The sequence below is a fragment of the Panthera pardus genome, unplaced genomic scaffold (genome assembly GCF_024362965.1).
Source record: "Panthera pardus isolate Hobbes unplaced genomic scaffold, ASM2436296v1 HiC_scaffold_27, whole genome shotgun sequence".
Lineage (NCBI taxonomy): Eukaryota > Metazoa > Chordata > Mammalia > Carnivora > Felidae > Panthera > Panthera pardus.
The window spans coordinates 63,100,784-63,120,896 of NW_026526843.1; the positions used below are offsets into that span (position 1 = coordinate 63,100,784).

At 37.5% G+C, this 20,113-nt stretch overlaps 1 protein-coding gene across 1 annotated transcript in view; it reads left to right on the forward strand.

The window, feature by feature from the left end:
• Positions 1-6,112: 6,112 nt before the first annotated feature.
• Positions 6,113-20,113, forward strand: part of MAGT1 (magnesium transporter 1) — a 57,118-nt gene continuing 43,117 nt past the window's right edge. Inside the window, exons 1-3 of the mRNA XM_019436170.2 lie at positions 6,113-6,365; positions 14,793-14,962; positions 18,991-19,108. Coding sequence (XP_019291715.1) covers positions 6,264-6,365; positions 14,793-14,962; positions 18,991-19,108 — 390 coding nt within the window. The 5' untranslated portion in view covers positions 6,113-6,263. The remainder of the gene's footprint in view (positions 6,366-14,792; positions 14,963-18,990; positions 19,109-20,113) is intronic.

Below are 20,113 nucleotides of genomic sequence, written 5' to 3' on the forward strand. Positions count from 1 at the left end.
CTTTCTGTATGTTTGGATATTTTCATAATAAAATATAGGTGGTGAAGAGAACTCCTAAAACACCCATTGCCAAGGTACACCACTTGGATAATGTTTTGCCACATGTGTTCTCTCTCTCGCTTTCTCTCTCTCTCTCTCTCTCTCTCTCTCTCTCTCTCTCTCTCTGTCTATGGTGGGGGCAGATGTGAACCATTTGAGAATAACTTGCATACATCATGTACTTTTACCTGTTAATACTAACGGGTTCATTTTGTAAGAATAAGATATTCTATTACATAGCCATAGTACAGTCATCAAATTAAGAAAATTTAGTATTGATACAATACAGCTTATATTCCAATTCACCAATTGTCCCAGTGTCTCTATCCAGAATTCAGTCCAGATCCCCATATTGAATTTAGTTGTTGTGTGTCTTTAGTTTCCTTTAAAATTGAATAGTTCCTCTGTCTTTGTCTTTTGTGGCATTGATTTTTTTGTCACTACCAGTAACCTTTATTCTCTGTTTTACATCTGAAGGAAGTGAGGTGCATAATCCTTAAGTGACTAGTAGAAGATCAAGATTAGTCAATTGTAAGTGGAAGAACTGGTAATGGACCTTCTGACTCCACAGGTCTGTGCTCTGTAATATCTTTGAAGAGTATAGGCCAATTATTTTGTAAAAGTTCCCACAAATTGTGTGTGCTTAATGTTTACTCATGATTGAATTCAATTTATGCACTTCTGGCAGGAATACTACGTAACAGATGTGTTTTCTTAGGGCATCTTATCAGAAAGCATACAGTGTCCTATAATTGTCTCATTATTGCCAACTTTAATCATCTGGTCCAAAGAGTGGCTTCCAAGTTCCTACACTAAAGTTACTGGGATTTTTTTTTCCTTTGTAATAAGTAATGTGAAAAATACATTGAGACCATGCGAATATCCTATTCTTCATCAAAATATCACCCACTAGTTATTGTATCCATTGATGATTTTTGCCTAAATAAATTATTAGTGTGAAAGTTTCAAATGGTGATTTTCTAACTCTATCATTGCTTCTATATTTAATAGTGGGTGTTCTGCTGTAGGGAGGAATTTTATCCCCTCCTGCATTTTATTTGTTCATTATCAGTATGGATTTGTAGATTCAACAGCTATAATCCATTACTAGCATGATTTATTTTAATAATCAATAGTCCCAGATGTGAACAGTAGGATTCCATTCAAGCTGGTTTCTATGTATTTTTTTACATGACTTCATTATTTTTTTATCATGTGTTTATTTTCTGACATAAGATGTTCAAGGTTCATCTTGTACTTTCCCTGCCACGGTACTGGAACCAGCCATTTCTCTAAGGAGCCCTAATTTTTTTAGAGATGTTATTTAGCAACATATATTCGGCACCAAGTATGCTCATTGATATTGGAGTGTCGTTGCTTCTAGTCCTTTCAGCAAATAGGGCTAGGAATATATGTTAGGAATAATATTTTATACTAATACCTCCAATGCCAGTCCAATCCCCAAAAGTTCTTTTTTAGTTTCCCCCCTTTCATATTTGTATCTCCCTTCTTCCATAGTGAGAATCCTGGCTCTCAATAACATCAGTGTTTATACGTATTACATAATATACAATATATTATATACAATACTCATATCGCTATAAAAAACAAACCAACTTAGTAGAGTTCAAGATTTGCTTGTAGGGTTTTTTTTTTCAACTAATGGTGTATAATCAAAGTCCTGTGTTCATAAATTATTCAGATTTGTTTTTTTCTTTAGTGTAGTTGTTTTTCTTTTTTTTTTTTTACTTTTTTAAATGTTTATTTATTTATTTATTTTTTAATTTTTAACGTTTATTTATTTTTGAGACAGAGAGAGACAGAGCATGAACGGGGGAGAGGCAGAGAGAGAGGGAGACACAGAACCGGAAGCAAGCTCCAGGCTCTGAGCCATCGGCCCAGAGCCCAACGCGGGGCTCGAACTCACGGAACGTGAGATGGTGACCTGAGCTGAAGTCAGACGCTTAACTGACTGAGCCACCCAGGCGCCCCAAATGTTTATTTATTTTTGAGAGAGAGAGACAGAGTGTGAGTGGGGGAGGGATAGAGAGAGAGGGAGACACAGAATCTGGAGCAGGCTCCAGGCTCTGAGCTGTCAGCACAGAGCCCAATGCGGGGCTCAAACTCACAAACCATGAGATCATGACCTGAGATGAAGTTGGACGTTTAACCTACTGAGCCACCCAGGGGCCGTCATAGTGTGGCTGTTTTTCATTTGAAATAGTGTCAAGCTCTCTTTTTTCTGTTTATATTCAATTTAAGTTTTCCCACATTCTTACTGATATGATTTAATTTTTTTCTAATTTACTTTATCTTTTAAATTATTATTTTTTTAAGTAAGCTCTACACCCAATGTGGGGCTCAAACTCACAAGAGTCGCATGCTCAACCAACTAAGCCAGCCAGGCACTCGTCTAATTTATTTTCTAAATTGTGGTAAAATATACACAGCATAATATTTACCTTTAACAATTTTCAAGTGTACAGTTTAGTGGCGTTAAGTACATTCACATTTTTGTGCAATCATCATCACTATTCATCTTTAGAACGTTTTTCATCTTGAAAAACCAAATGATTTGTTTTTTACAATTGGATTATTTTATAAATATTTACATTATTGCAAAAGTCAAAACTATACACACTTGTATACTTAGAGAAGTGTCATTCCCTCCCATAACTGTTCCACTCCATTTCTTCCACCTCCTATAGATAACCAATTTCATTAATTTCTGGTTTAACTTTTTTTGTGTTTCCTTTTGCAAAAAATGGGCAAATATGTGTATATTTTCTTATTTCCTCTTCTATTTTACAGAAACGTAGCAAATATGTATATTCCTTTGTACTTTGGGTTTTTCCCACTTAACAATAGATCTTGAAAATCCATATCATTTACATATATATATATATGTATATATATATATATATATATATCTGTAAAATACTCAATGTTGTTTATCTATGTTGGAGGAGGTAATCGTGAGGACTTGACTGCTGGTTGACCTGCGAACTGGATCCAGGCAATCAGATACTCCTCACTCAAACCCCATTCTTGGAATGTACATTATGCTTACTATCTCCACAATGAGAGCTATTCTAATGACATAACTTTGAGAGTAAGTTATTGTTGAAACCACTTGTACAGAATACATGACTGAACCCATTTAAGGCCTTTTGAGATCTGGTGGGCAGGGGAGGAATTCTACTCATTTTGCAGCTGCCCAAGATAAGCCTCACAAGTAAGTTCCCTTGCTTAGTAAAAATACAACCTAAGTGTCCATTGATAGATAAATGGATACAGAAAACGTGTTATATACAGTGGAATATTACTTAGCCATAAAAAATGAAATCTTGCCATTTGTTTTTTAATGTTTATTTATTTTGAGTGGGAGAGAGAGAACAGGACAGCAGGGGAGGGCAGAGAGAAAAAGGGAGAGAGAGAATCCTAAGCAGGCTCCGCACTGTCAGGGCAGCGCCTGACATGGGGCTCAGTCCCACGAACCATGAGATCATGACCTGAGCTGAAATCAAGAGTTGGACATTGAACCAAGTGAGCCACTCAGGTGCCCTGAAATCTTGCCATTTGTGACAACACGAATGGACCTAGAGGATATGTACTAAGTAAAATAAGTCAGACAGAGAAAGGCAAATACCATGTGATTTCACTTATATGTGGAATCTAAAAAACAAAACAAAACAAATGAACAAACAAAAAACAGAAACTGGCTCATAAATACAAGCTGGCGGTTGCCAGAGGGGAGGGGGGAGGTAAGATGGGTGAAATAGGTGAAGGGGATTAAGAGGTACAATCTTCCAGTTGTAAAATAAATAAGTCATGGAGGTAAGAAGTACAGCATAGGGAATATACTCAATAATATTGTTATAACATGATATGGTGACAGATGGTGACTACACTCATGGGGGTGAGCACTGCATAATGTATAGAATTGTCAAATCACTTTGTTGTACACTTGAAACTAATATAACATTGCATTTCAACTATACTTCAAAAAAATAATTAAAAAATTTAAAAAACTTACCAATCTAGAATGGTCTGCTTCTTTCTTCAGTCTCTCCCTGCCCTGCATGTACGGGGGCCAGTTTGTGAACCAACAATGTACTATAGTATGTTCAGTCTCTTGTATTTGAATATTTGGGTGGTTTTGAGTATATTTCAGTTATAAATAGAGCTAAATGAGTAACTTTGTACACATATATTTTCTTACTTTTGGAGTAGATTCCTAGAAGTGGATTGCTGGATCAGAGGACAAATGCATATGTAATTTTGCTAGGTGCTGTCAAATTACCCTCTATCAATATACCATTTTGCATTTCCACCAGCATTATATGAAGGTGCATGTTTCCCAACAGCCTCGAAATTGGCATGTACTGAATTTTTGCCAACATGATAAGTGAGATTTCTCTGTTTTCTTTAAAAACTTACCTTAATTTTTACTTGTTCAATTTATATGCAGTAGAATTCATTCTTTTATGGTGTACCAGTCTGTGAGTTTTGACAAATGCCTAGTGTCACCACTCCAACAATAAAAGATATAACAGTTCCATCACCACAAAAACCTCCTTGTGTGACTCCTTTTGTAGCCAACCCTTTTCCCCACCTCCAACCCCAGATAGCCACTGATCTATTCTCTGTCCCTTTGAGTGTGTCTTTTCCAGAATGTCATATAAATGGAATTGCACAGCATGTCCCCATATACTTTTATTTTGTATTATTATTAGTGTCTGTGAACATTTTAAAATGTTTTTCATATCTCTCGATCACATCTCATCACTTTAGAACGAGCCATTTTCCTTTCTATATGCATATCTTTGTCTTCAACATAATGAAATTCTCTTTCTGTGTGTGTATGTGCATGTACTTCCAGCAAGGCCTAAAAGTGTAGTCATATCATGTTTCACACCATGAATTTAAATCCAAATTATAGGCACCTGATTTTATTTTGTTGGTATATTTTCCTCTGGAGTATATTATTCTTGTCTAGTTAAATCATCCCAGATTTACAACCTACTATGATAAACAGAACTGGACCAAATAAATGGAAACTTCTTTAGCTATGCAGCATTTTTGTTATTTTTTAGATAAGGGGAATTGGATGTTTAAAGAAACGGACTATGACACAAAAACTAAAAAGACAGATATGCTTCCTTACAACCTTAGTTTCGCGCTCATCTCCCAAACAAAATAACAAAAAAGACGGCATTTGTTGTCTATAAACTGAAATTTAAGTCTTTGTTGGTGTTTTAAAGCAATAAAGAACGTTAACTTTAACATTTTCATGAAAAAAAAACTTAAGGGGCGCCTGGGTGGCGCAGTCGGTTAAGCGTCCGACTTCAGCCAGGTCACGATCTCGCGGTCCGTGAGTTCGAGCCCCGCGTCAGGCTCTGGGCTGATGGCTCGGAGCCTGGAGCCTGTTTCCGATTCTGTGTCTCCCTCTCTCTCTGCCCCTCCCCCGTTCATGCTCTGTCTCTCTCTGTCTCAAAAATAAATAAAAAAAAAAAAAAAAAAAAAAACGTTGAAAAAAAAACTTAAATAACTTTGACGTCCACTCTGTTCAGAGGACAAGGCACAGTTCCTGGGACACAGAAAGTATTCAACAAGCTCTTACTCACTTTATTTTAAAAATCTCCCTCATTGATATCAAGTGTATTTCTGCTTTCCTGCCTTTACTATTTTCATCTGATTCGAAAAGCTTTACAGGCATAATGAGGAATAAGATAGCTAACATTCTCGTGGCTGGGCCCACTTTCTCTGGAACATTACATGAACAAAGTGGGTTTCAAGGACTTCTAAATCAGCGGGGAAAAGACTCCGTTTCAGCAACCTTAAACCATTTTGGATTAGAGTAGGAAAAAAAAAAAAAAAAAAAAAAAACACCCCGCAACGCTTCCCAACTGCGCATGCGCCTGTGAAGATCCATCAAATGTCTCAGCTTTTCGTAAACCAAAGGGGTGGTTAATCATCCTTAGCAAACCAATGAAAAACCACCAGATTATCCTTTTTCTATTGGCTAACAGAGACCAATTAGAAGTGAACCGTCTTTTAGCGGGCGTCTAGCAGTAGAGCGCCGTGACGTAATGTGAAGGGTCACCCAAAAGGGCTAAGTTGGACCAATGAGGAGGGACAGGGGGCTGGTTCGCCTGTTCTCACGCCCGACCCTCAGACCGAGCCCGAAGAAAGTTTAGCTTCTCAGAGGGAGAGGAGCGAACATGGCAGCGCGTTGGTGTCTTTGGTGTGTCTCCGCGAACATGGCGGTGGCGCTGCTGCTCAGTTACGGGGTTCCCTCAGCTTCTGCCCAAAGAAAGAAGGAGGTGAGGACGCTGTTTGCGACAACACGGGCTTTTCCCAAATAGTGGGGCTTGAGAGGGTCTGTACTCTTTCCCATTCCTTTTCCCCCAATGGTTCTGTGTCTTTTGGTGGCTCCATTTTCACCGTTTTTTAAGAGTTATGGGGTTCGCGAGAGAAGAAATTGTAACTTCTTGTCTTCTGGGGATGTAGAGTCTGAGAGGGGTGGGGTAGATGACAATCTGGCTTCGTTAGGCCTGTGCATGTACATAGTTGCCGAGTGTTGACAGTACTTTCAGTATGGGCCCCATCAGGTGCTAAGGGAAGTTTGACTTTAGGTCGGTGGGTAGATTTTCTGCAGTCCGTAGATGTAACTCCTTTCTAGACGACTAAGAGCTATATGTTTGTAGCATTTTCGCTTCAGGAATGTGAGAATTAAACTGAAAAGCTAAAACTATGCCAGGATTATGACATTGTCCAAATAAGTGATTCGAAGCAATTTACTGGGATGGAAGCTCTTAAAACATTTTCAATCATTTACTAATATCAAATATGCCAGGTACTGTTGTAGGAGCTTGATATGCGTAAGTGAACAAAACTAAGATTCCCTCTTTGTGGAATTTACTGGCTTTGGCAAGAAGAGGACATACAATATTCTTTACTTACCGTTAAGCAATGCAAGCAAAGGCATTTTAACATTGTGTTTTGAAACATTTGTGACTTAGAGCCATATGCTGTTAGAGATTTCAAGATTACTAACAATTATTTATGTTCTCTAATTTTATAGATGAGGAAAACTGAGTCCTAAGCTTACACAGTTATTTGTTGCAGAACAAGGACTAAAATCCTAGGTCAGTCTTATGCTAGTTCCTGTAGTACAGGAACTTTTTTTTGTGCTTCCTCTAGTACACAACACCTGTACACACACTTTTAAAATACCATTTAAACGTCTCAGATGCTTGTCAACTGAGCTGAATTTAAAGGAGCCTATTTTAGGGGTTCCTGGGTGGCTCAGTCGGTTGAGCGTCCGACTTCGGCTCAGGTCATGATCTCGCGGTCTGTGAGTTCGAGCCCCACGTCGGGCTCTGTGCTGACAGCTCAGAGCCTGGAGCCCGCTTCTGATTCTGTGTCTCCCTCTCTCTCTGCCCCTCCCCGCTCATGCTCTGTCTCTCTGTCAAAAATAAATAAACATTAAAAAAATTAAAAAAAAAAACATTTTAAAGGAGCCTATTTTTTTCTGTTTCTGAATATTTGAACTATTCGATAAAAGAAGCCAGGAAGTTAAAGTGAATTACTTATTAGGTTGGCAGAAAATTAAAAAAAACACAGTTTTCAAATGTATAGTGAAGTGAACAGGCTTTTTTGGGGGGTGGGGGATTCCAAGCTGTTTTTACATGGGTAACAAGATGCAGGGAAATACTTTTTTAAATTCTGTAAAAAAAATTTTTTTAATGTTTATTCATAGTCAAATGAGAGACAGAGTGTGAGTGGGGGAGGGGCTGAGAAAGAAGGAGACACAGAATCTGAAGCAGGCTCTAGGCACAGGGCCTGACACGGGGCTCAAACTCACAAACTGTGAGATCACGACCTGAGCCGAAGTCAGATGTTCAACCGACTGAGCCACCCAGGTGCCCCGGGAAATACTTTACATTTCAGGTGCCTTTTATGCACCACCCCCCCACCAACCTACATATAAGTGCATATGTATGTGTAGAGAAACCTTTGTAAGGATACACAACAATCTTAACAGTGGCTATCTCTGGGTAGTTGGGATTGTTCATTAGGGGAACACTTTAACTTTTTACATTATATACTGGTATTGTCTGAATTTCTACAGTAACTACTTACTCCTTTTTAAATAAGAAAAGTGAAGATTTTTTAAAACTACTATTTCTACCAGTTAAATTCTATTTAGTCATTTAATCTTTCACTGAAATAGAAGAAGTGCCTAGCAGAAGATAGATTTTTAAATTTTATTTATTTATTTAAAAAAATTTTTTAATGTTTATTTTTGAGAGACTGAGAGAGAGACAGAGTGGGATCGGGGATGGGGCAGGGAGAGGGAGACACAGAATCTGAAGCAAGCTACAGGTTCTGAGCTGTCAGCATGGAGCCTGACGTGGGGGGATGAACCATGAGATCATGACCTGAGCTGAAGTCGGAGGCTTAACCGACTGACCCACCCAGGCGCCCCAGAAGATAGATTTTTTAAAAAAGGAATCAGCAGGGGAGCCTGAGTGGCTCAGTTGGTTGAGGGTCCGGCTTCGGTTCAGGTCATGATCTTGCAGTTTGTGAGTTCCAGCCCCGCGTCGGGCTCTGCTGACAGCTTGGAGCCTGGAGCCTGCTTTGGATTCTGTGTCTCCCTCTCTCTCTGCCCCTTCCCTGCTTGCACTCTGTCTCTCTCTGTCCCTCAAAAATGAATAAACGTTAAAAAATTAAAAAAATAAATGAAAAGGAATCAGCAATGAATTCTATGCTTTAAAATGATTAACATGGTGGATTTATGTTATGTAAATTTTATCTCAGTAAAATAGTTTAAAAAGGAATCAGATTCCAACTTCCTTCCCATCATGCCCACTTTTCAGACCCTTACCACTCTTGCAAATCTGTTGTGATACTGCCTAACTGGTCGTTTTGAACCCATCCTTCCTTCAACCAATCCTTCGTAGTGTTGCCAGAGATGCTAACATGAAAATCTGGAAGCCTTTTAAACCTATTTTGCAAAGTATAAAAAGGCTTCTGTAGCTTGTCCCTGGTTGGCTTGTTCCAGGCTTATCTCAGTCCAAGCTCCTCTCTATACTATGATTGCACTAGTCATACTGAATTATCTGCCTTCCTTGATATTTCTGTATTTTCTCGCAACTGTCTGTATTTGCTGGACTTCTGGAGTATTTTCCTTTTCTCTCACCCCACCCCCTCATTCACCTGAGGATTCCTACTCTTCAAGTCTTAGCTCAAACATTATCTTCTTCCTCAACCAAGCTTTTCCTAGTCCCCCCAGGTGAATTGAGATGAATTCAGCATATCACGTAATCATGTTCATATATCAGTCTTTCCCATAGTCTGTGATCATCTTGAATACAGATACTTTTAAATTAATTTTTGTTTCCTGGCATCCATCAATGTCAAAAAGGTCCTTGATAAACATCAAGTTAATTAATTAATTGTGTGTATATAGAGTCAGGAATCTGTTCTTTCACTTGCAGTTTGTTTAGATTTCACAGCCTGAAGTTGGATTTTCTCATCAGTAAACAAGGAATTAATACAGGATGGTAAAGATGGTTTAGTTTTTACCCTTTTCCCCTGTAACTGAGGATGTTTTAAGCTGTTTAAAAAAAGATAACTGTGATACTACTTAGAAACAAAAAATATAGGTGTTCTGTTACAGAACACTTACTTTTTTTGTCAATTTTGAAAACATTATTTATTTATTTATTTTAATGTTTATTTATTTTTCAGAGACAGACAGACAGAGAGACATAGCATGAGTGAGGGAGGGGCGGAGAGTGAGGGAGACACAGAATCCAAAGCAGGCTCTAGGCTCTGAGTTGTCAGCACAGAGCCTGACGCAGGGCTCGAACTCACAAACCATGAGATCATGACCTGAGCCGAAGCCGGACGCTTAACCGACTGAGCCACCCAGGCCCCCCCAAACTCTTTTTTTTTTTTTTTTAATCTCAGGTCTATCCATCATAGTAGATGTGGCTTTAAACTTTAGGGTGATGTCCAGTCTTATAATCTAAGTGTTCCTTTTAAAAAGACACTTTTCCTAAAGTAATATAATTAAAAATCACTTCTCAAGTTCCTCCTGGTTGTCTGTTGTTAAATGTAATGCTACCCTACTTATCTGATTATTTACACTCATAACAGTGTTTTCACTGGAACATTGACTTATTCTATAATATTTATTCAATACCTTCTACATGCCAGGCACTGTGGTTTATATACGTTATCTAGAATTCTCACAATAACCCTGCAGAGTATTAATCCCTTTAGAAAGATGAGGGAAGAGGTAACTGATGTTGAACCAGAGAGATGTGAGCTTGCCCAAAGAAGCACAGCTCTAGAGACTGAGCTGGGATTTCACCCCAGGTCTGACTCCAAACCCTTTCCTCTCTGCTAGGCCACAAAGTTTCCTTTTGAAATGACTTATTTTATTTTTCTGATGAATTGTATCTCCCTTTAGTAGAAGGAAAATTGTTTGTCCTTGCATCTGGTGTCATTTTAGGAAGGCAGCATGATAAAAATGAGTAAGCATGACCTTTGATAAAATGATCTGTATATCTTGATCTACTTCTGGGAATCTGTAACAGAGAAATAATATGAAATATGGAAAACAATGAATGCACAAAGCATACTGAAGCCTAATAAAAATGATTATAATAATGCTAGGATGACAAATAGGTCTCCCCTCTTTTCTCAGTTTTCCAAAAAATTTTATAAAATATAAAAAGCATATATGTTAATGTAATCCAAGTGATCCTTAGCCAGTTACTCTTAGTCTCATTTTCCTTATCGGTAGAATGCAAAAATGCCTATTTCTATGCATATTGTGAAAATTAAATGATGAAGGCTGTAAAGTGCTTAATGCTGTACCTGGCATATAGAGGACATTAGATTAATATTAGAAAATAAGATTGTGTTCCTCTGTGGTAGTAAATTACTTTTCAGTTGATATCTTTGTGATATTTTTATGAATATTATTCAGAAAATAGAAGTACTACATATTTTGACAAGGAAGGTTATTGTTGGGAAAACTTCTACATTCTCTGACATTACTTTGAGAACTGACACATAAAATTGCCACGTGCAAAACCCCTGTGATTCTTTTTTTAATGTTTATTCATTTTTGTGAGAGAGAGAGAGAAAGAGAGCTAGTGAGCATGAGTGGGGGAGGGAGAGGGAGGCAGAGAGGGGGACAGAGGATCTGATGCAGGGCTCGAAAACATGAACCAGGAGATCATGACCTGAGCTGAAGTCAGATGCTCAACCCTTGTGATTCTTTTTTTAATTTTTTTTAACATTTATTTATATTTATTTTTGAGACAGAGAGAGAGCATGAATAGGGGAGGGGCAGAGAGAGAGGGAGACACAGAATGTGAAACAGGCTCCAGGCTCTGAGCTCTCAGCACAGAGCCTGACGCGGGGCTTGAACTCACGCACCGTGAGATCATGACCTGAGCCAAAGTCGGACGCTTAACCGACTGAACCACCCAGGCACCTCAACCCTTGTGATTCTTTAGAAAATAACTTATTACTAAGAACCAAAGGCCTAGTAGCAGTTGCAAAGCAAATTGAGGTACCCCCCGAAACTAAAACATCAAGAAGAGGGGACAGAGGTGTATTTTACCCCTGTCCAGAAATTAGGTAAACTGAGAATGGAGCAGATGACACTTAAGGATCAAAAAATGCTCCATTCTCAGGGGTGACTGAGTGGCTCAATTGGCTAAGAATGTGACTCTTGATTTCACCTCAGGTCATGATCTCAACATAGTGAAATGGAGCTGAGGTCAAGGCCCCCTCCCACTGCCCATGTTGGATTCCATGCTGGGCGTGGAGGCTGCTTTAAGGTTCTCCATCTTCCTCTCCCCCTTCTCCACTTGTGTGCACACATACACTCTCCCTCTCTCAAAAAAAAAAAAAGCTCTCTTCTCTGCTTATTGTCTCTTTCCTTCAGTCATTATCTTCCAGATATGTTTCCAGATCTGTTCAATCTCTTAATTTAGTGATGGAGTTGGAAATGTATTCCTTAACCAGGAATTTTATTTCACTAATGTCTGAAAACTAGTGGATGATTAACAAAAAGCTGAAAATATCAAGAAATGTTATGAATAAACCCTAATGGTCTAGAACACAGATACAGTCAAATAAGCTTTGTGGGAAAGGGAGGTGCATTTGAGAGGAATTCAGACTGGTGATGTTTAGCTTTATTACTTCTGAAATTCAGAAGAAATCTTAACGGCAGGATCAGATTTTAGTTTTAAATGATAATGGATTCCCATATGCTATTTTTCGTGAGAGAGATTCAGGGACAGTAGGAGAATTTGTAGTTGTTAAGACTTAGTCTAATTTACTAGAACTAACTTAGATAAATATTATGCAAGCAGGTAGAGTGAAATGAAACTGTTGTGTCGCTGCCTTTTCTTGGCTCTCTTAATCCTTCGTAGCCCTAAAATATTCATCATACTTGATTATTACTAACAGGATTAGAGATATTAATTGACTTCCTGTTAGTGGGATTATTTTGTGGCCATACTAATTAAAATGTTTCCAGAGAAGAGAGAGTTCAAGCTTACTTAACTTTGTTGGTAAATATTTTAATTGTGAATAATATTGCTCCTTTTTTTTTGTTTTATTTGAATAGAATATAGTGTAGTTCAAGAAGGAGGAAAATTACTTGATTGTAAAAGTCTTTCCTTATGAATTTAGTTTTTTCCATAACAACCCTGTATTTTGTTGTGAATAAATGTATTTAATACAAATTAAAAACTGTGAATGGATATGTTTTCTTAAATGTTTTGTAAAACTGTTAGTGGAAAAATTATTTGCAATAGTTGTTTCCAAATCAATTGCTTTTTGTAGTTTCTGAATAATTCATTTGATAAACCACCTACTTTCTGTACTATAGTTCTTTGTGGATCTTACCAATAACTATAAAATATTAATAAATAGAAGGGAATGAAGGGCATGAAGGGCATGGGCAACATTTTAATTCTTTACTTTTGAAGGTTATGTCTTTGGAAAATAAAGGGTATCTGGGGAGTGTATAGTGGGACTTAGTGTAGATGCTGTAGAAAAACAAAATTTTTATTTCTGAGCCATAGCTTTCAATACCCAAACAATGGGCTATAGACAATGGATAAAAGGTACCCTAAGGAAGAAGTTTCTTCAGTACTAGAGATTTTACACTGATCAAGAAATCTTTCAACTCAGGGAGCCTGAGTGGCTCAGTGGTTGAGCATCTGACTCCTGATTTTGGCGCAGGTCATGATACTAGGGTCACGGGGTCAAGCCCTGCATCAGGCTCCACACTGAGCATGGAGCCTGGTTAGGATTCTCTCTCTCCCCTGCTCTGCCCATCTTCACCACTCACGTACTCTCGCTCAAAAATGAAAAATAAGTTACAAAATTAAAATAAAAAATGAAAGCTTTCAACTCAAATGTGAAAAGAGAAGTTCCATTATAAAACCACATACTAGAGAAGACAGAGGGCTAGTGAAAGAAGTATCTAGGACCTCTACTTTAAAAACTATAAAACATTGATGAATGAAATTGGAGATGACACAAATAAATGGAAAGATATCCCATGCTCATAGACTGGAAGAAGAAATACTGTTAAAATGTCCAAACTACACAAAGCAACTACAGATTTAATGCAATCCCTGTCAAAATACCGACAACATTTATCACATAACTAGAAAAAACAATCCTAAAATTTGTATGGAACCATAAAAAACCCCAAATAGCGAGAGCAATCTTTTTTTTTTTTTAATTTTTTTTTAAACATTTATTTATTTTTGAGACAGAGAGAGACAGCATGAACGGGGGAGGGTCAGAGAGAGAGGGAGACACAGAATCTGAAGCAGGCTCCAGGCTCCAATCTGTCAGCACGGAGCCAAACGCGGGGCTTGAACTCATGAACTGCGAGATCATGACCAGAGTTAAAGTTGGACACTTAACTGACTGAACCACCCAGGCACCCCTTCCTAAGATTTTTTATAGTTTTAATTTTTATATTTAAGCATGTGATCCAATTTAAGTTTTTTGTATAAAGTGTGAAGTTTAGTTCGAGGTTTGTGGTTTTTACTATGGATGTCCAGTTGCTCCAGCACTGTTTGCTGAAAAGGCTCTCCTTCCTTTACTGAGTTGTTTTTGCACCTTTGTGAAAAATCAGTTGGCTATACTTATTATAGGTCTATTTTTGGGTTCTTGTTTCTATGCCATTGATCTATGTATCTATTCTTTTTTATCAGTAGCACCCTGCCTTGCTTACTGTAGCTATATAGTAAGCCTTAAAATCAGGTAGAGTGACTCTTCCGATTTTGTTCTTTGTTTTTGAGATTGTTTTAACTACTCCAGTTTCTTTATAGGTGTGTTTTGTTTTGTTTTGGTTTTGAGAAGCAACATCTTATACAAAAAGTAGCTGGTTGGTTTAACTCAACATTCTTTGGAATCTTTGGTAAATGAAAGGTTTTATGATTTTATATTTTATTTATGAGTAAATAATAAGTAATTCACATCAACAGTGTAGTATCTTACTAAATCTTATTATGAAATAATAGAATTTTAAGAATAATTATCATAATCAGCTCCAATTAGTAGATTCTATTTTTCTGTCTTTCACATTTTCTACGTACCTCTGCTTGTTAGTCTTGGTTTTAAGTTGCTTAGTTCAAAGGAACTTCAGATGACAAGTTGAGAGCATTAACACTATGCTCCTCCCTTTTTTTTAGATGGTGTTATCAGAAAAGGTTAGTCAACTGATGGAGTGGACCAATAAAAGACCCGTAATAAGAATGAATGGAGACAAGTTTCGTCGCCTTGTTAAAGCCCCACCAAGAAACTACTCCGTTATTGTCATGTTCACTGCTCTCCAACTTCACAGACAGTGTGTTGTGTGCAAGTATGAACTTTCAACTATACTTTAAAATTAAATAACATAAGATTTTAACCATTTCTCAATCCCAGAAGAACCAAATTGGTTCTGTGGGTACATAAACAATTAATGTCTGTATCTTACTTAGGATGTCTGTAGTAACACATAATACTACTGCCCTTTTACAGTATTTCTTAGTTTCCCACATTAGTGGGGGGAACAAAAAACAAGGATAAAGTATTCTGGTAGCCATGATAGGAATAATGTAAAAGTTGAATAATCGTCTTATAAATTGGTGTCACTTATACAAATGTATGCTAGTAGCATTGATGTAGTATTTTATCATTTGTAAGTGCTTTCAATTTCATACTCTTATTTTATACAACACCCCCAGAAGGTAAGTAAAGCAAGTATTCTCTCATTTATGAAGAAACAAGTTCCAAAATTTTTAACTGGTTTACCCAAAAGTAGAGATAATTATTAATGCAATAATGGTAGCTATATCCAAATTTGGAATTACAAGAGAACATTTTTAGAAAATAAAGATGTATGATTTAGAGATGTTTTCTTTTTTCTAGATTGTTTTGTTGTGATTATAAACCGTGGAAATGGCGACTAATCTCAGTTAAACTTTCATCAAACAATGGTGTATTGATTTTATTTTCCTGTTTCTGAATGATCTTAGGAACAAAGATTGATATTTCTTTAAACAAAAGGACTTTAAACAAAAGGACTATATTTCTTTAAACAAAAGTACAAATAGTGGGTACTGAAAAATAGAACAGCTTTAGCTTTTTGGTGTTTTTTTTTAACTTATATTTGAGATCAGTGTGTGTGGTCTGGGAATTCACTTTAAATGAAATGACAAAGCTACCCTGTGACGAACTAATTTAATAAAATCTTGAAGGCTTTCCAAATTCTGACACCCTGGGCCTATGTGAAGGAATAGACAATTTTTTTTTTTTAGAGTATACATTATGCTACCCCAAGACTTCTATCTTTTCTTAAAGGATTTTCTCCCTAGAGTTAAGAGATAGTCAAGGTAATTGGTACTATGGGTAGTACTTATATTTGAAGAGATGTTATGAATAAACATAAAATCTAAAATCACTCCTTTTTTAAAATTTTATTTTCTTTCATTTTTTTAATTTACATCCAAATTAGTTAGCATATAGTGCAACCATGTTTCAGGAGTAGATTCCTTAGTGCCCATTACACATTTAGCCCATCCCCCCTCCCACAACCCCTCCAGTAACCCTCTGTTTGTTCTCCATATTTATGAGTCTCTTATGCTTTGTCCTCCCTGTTTTTATATTATTTTTGTTTCCCTTCCCTTATGTTCATCTGTTTTGTCTCATAAAGTCCTCATATGAGTGAAGTCATAAGATTTTTGCCTTTCTCTGACTAATTTCACTTAGCATAATACCCTCCAGTTCCATCCACGTAGTTGCAAATGGCAAGATTTCATTCTTTTTGATTGCCAAGTAATACTCCATTGTATATATATACCACATCTTCTTTATCCATTCATCCATCGATGGACATTTGGGCTCTTTCCATACTTTGGTTATTGTTGATAGTGCTGCTATAAACACGGGGGTGCATGTGTCCCTTGGAAACAGCACACCTGTATCCCTTGGATAAATGCCTAGTAGTGCAACTAGGGTAGTTCTATTTTTAGTTTTGAGGAACCTCCATACTGTTTTCCAGAGTGGCTGCATGAGCTTGCATTCCCACCAATGATGTAAAAGAGATCCTCTTTCTCTGCATCCTCGCCAACATCTGTTGTTGCCTGAGTTGTTAATGTTAGCCATTCTGACAGGTGTAAGGTGGTATCTCATTTGTATTTCCCTGATGATGAGTGAAGTTGAGCATCTTTTCATGTGTCGGTTGGCCATCTGGATGTCTTTGAAGAAAAAAAAATTTTTAACATTTATTCATTTTTGAGAGTGAGAGAGACAGAGCATGAGCAGGGGAGGGGCAGAGAGAGAGGGAGACACAGAATTGGAAGCAGGCTCCAGGCTCTGACCTGTCCGCACAGAGCCTGACGCAGGACTCAAACTCATGGATCATGAGATCATGACCTGAGCTGAAGTCAGACGCTCAACCGACTGAGCCACCCAGGCAGCCCTCTTTTTTAAAAATTTTTAAATGTTTTTTATTTATTTTTGAGAGAGAGAGAGACAGTGTGAACAGGGGAGGGGCAGAGAGAGGGAGACACAGAACCTGAATTAGGCACAGAGCCCAATGCAGGACTTGAACCCATGAATCGCGAGATCATGACTTGAGCTGAAGTCAGATGCCCAACCGACTGAGCCACCCAGGTGCCCCTAAAATCACTTTTTTCCTTTATGTTTATTTATTTTAGAGAGAGAGAGAGAGAGACCACGTGTGAGTGGGGGAGGGGCAGAGAGAAAGGGAGACAGAATCCAAAGCAGGCTCCAGGCTCCGAACTGTCAGCACAGAGCCCGACGTGGGGCTCAAACTCACGAACTGCGAGATCATGACCTGAGCTGAAGTCAGATGCTCAACCGGCTGAGCTGTCCAGGCGTCCCCTAAAATCACTCTTAGTTCAATAATTTACTCAGCAATCAAGAGTACATAAAAAAATCAGGAAACAAACACAAACTCCTTCATAATTCTGTATTAAATGCAAATTAATGACAAGTGTTTATTAGTATCTTACTTTCTATAGTACCAAATTTAATATTAGCTCACATTTTCCTAAACTCATTCAAAAAATAAAAGTTAACAGCAATGTGTATAATACTATATATTTGGTGCTATCAGGATGAGAAGTGTAAGATGCCTATCCTTATAATATGGCTAGGGAAATGAATTCCACACGTGAAAATTTAGCTGATAATATAAGGCAATTTATAATTAAGTAGCAAATGGATTATGTACATAATAAATACTACAAGATTTCAGGAAGGACTTAAAATAGGAAGATTGGGATTGGCCTGAAGAAGAAAGGATTTGTATTAAGGCTAGACAGATGGATCAGATTTAGATACAAGTAGGATATTTTGGTTAGAAATAAAAATGTGTGCAAGGGTACAGAGATAGTGGCAAATAAAGTGCTGGAATTAAGAAGTCCTGTTTTGGATTGACTAGTAGTAAGGCTACATAAAAGCTAGATGCCTTATTAGGACTAGATGATAAAGAATCTTGAATGACCAGTGAAAGCTTAGAGACTGTTCTAAGGTAGTAGAAAAGCAATAGTGGTTTCTGAGAAGAGTAGGAGTTTCAGGAAAGTAGTAATTTAGGAAGACTGATGTATATTGCAGTGTAAGAAGAAGGATTGGAGAAGGAGAAACTAGAGTCAGTATTTTAATATTCTAATGTCCAATATTAAGGATCTGACTTTAGCTGGTGGCAATGAAAGTTAATTAGAAGGGATGGAGTTAAAAGATAATTGCAAATGAAGAATGATCAGATCTTGGAAACCGAAAACATTTGGGCAATAAGGGAAAAGTCAAACGTGACTTGAGGTTTCACTTAATCTCAATTCCCTAGATTCTTCTTATCTTTCACCCTAATAATTCCTATGACTGTATTTTTATTTACTGACTAGCATGTTACACATTAGATTTATAAAATGGATTACTATTATAGCCTTCTTTCTCTGGAAATACTTAAACCTTGTCTTTAAACACTTAAGTAATTTAGAGTATTAAAAAAGTTGTTGTACACTTAGCTGTATTTTTCCAGTGACTACTTAAAGAGCTTTGAAATAAGAAACAGGCACAAAGTATGAAGCTGAGTTGAGTAACTACTTTCTGTTGAAATCCCTAGCACTTAGGATAAGCCTTCTCTCATGACAAAACAGTGGCAATTTTTTCCAAGGTTTGTCCTAACCCTGTCAGCAGAGCCTTACTGCTCGCTCTCTCTCTCTCTCTCTTCCTTTCCTCCCCTCTCTTTCTCTCTTAAAAATATTTCCCCCCCCTTTGGAAAAACTGCTATGGCTTCTTTGGCTCTGTTTTACTGCTGACAAACTAGATTGCTTTTAAAAATGTTTTATGTTTTATCTTCACAAATCTGCTTGTATCTAGGCAAGCTGATGAAGAATTTCAGATCCTGGCAAACTCCTGGCGATACTCCAGTGCATTTACCAACAGGATATTTTTTGCTATGGTAGATTTTGATGAAGGCTCTGATGTATTTCAAATGGTAAGATCTTCGGCTTATTTTATTAAGTAGGGATAAACTAACTATAGATAAAGTAGAATATCTTTTTCAATGGTCGCAAGAATTCTTATTTATATATTCTTTATTATCTAAGTACAATGGATATACAATGTCGTATTGCTTTCAGGTGTACAACATAGTGATTTCACAATTCCATCCATTACTCAGTGCTCAGCATGATAAGGGTATTCACCATCTATCACCACACAATGTTATTACAATATTTTGACTATATACCCTATGCTCTACTTTTCATTTCTGTGACTTATTTGTTTTATAACCGAAAGTTTGTTTCTCTTAATCTCCTTCACCTATTGCCCATCATCCCTTCCCTCTGGCAACTACCAGTTTGTTATCTGTATTTCTTTTTAAAAACAATATTTTTAATGTTTATTTTTGAGAGAAAGAGAGTGCAAGTGAGGGAGGGGCAGAAAGAGAGAGAGAGAGACACAGAATCTGAAGCAGACTCCAGGCTCTGAGCTGTCAGCACAAGGCCAACATGGGGCTCTAACCCATGAACTACGAGGTCATGACCCGAGCTAAAGTCAGACACTTAACTGACTGAGTCACCCAGGCGCCCCTGTTCTCTGTATTTCTGAGTCTGTTTCTGTTTGTTTGTTGGTGTGTTTTTTAGATTCCACATATAAGTGGGGCACCTGGGTGGCTCAGTCGGTTAAGAGGCCGACTTCGGCTCAGGTCATGACCTCGCGGTCCGTGAGTTTGAGCCCCACGTCGGGCTCTGTGCTGACAGCTCAGAGCCTGGAGCCTGTTTCAGATTCTGTGTCTCCCTCTCTCTGACCCTCCCCCGTTCATGCTTTGTCTCTCTCTGTCTCAAAAATAAATAAACGTTAAAAAAAAATTTTAGATTCCACATATAAGTGAAATCATGTGGTATTTATCCTTCTCTGTCTGACTTATTTCACTTAGCATAATACCCTCTAGTTCCACCCATGTTACCACAAATGGCAAAATTTCATTCTTTTTCAT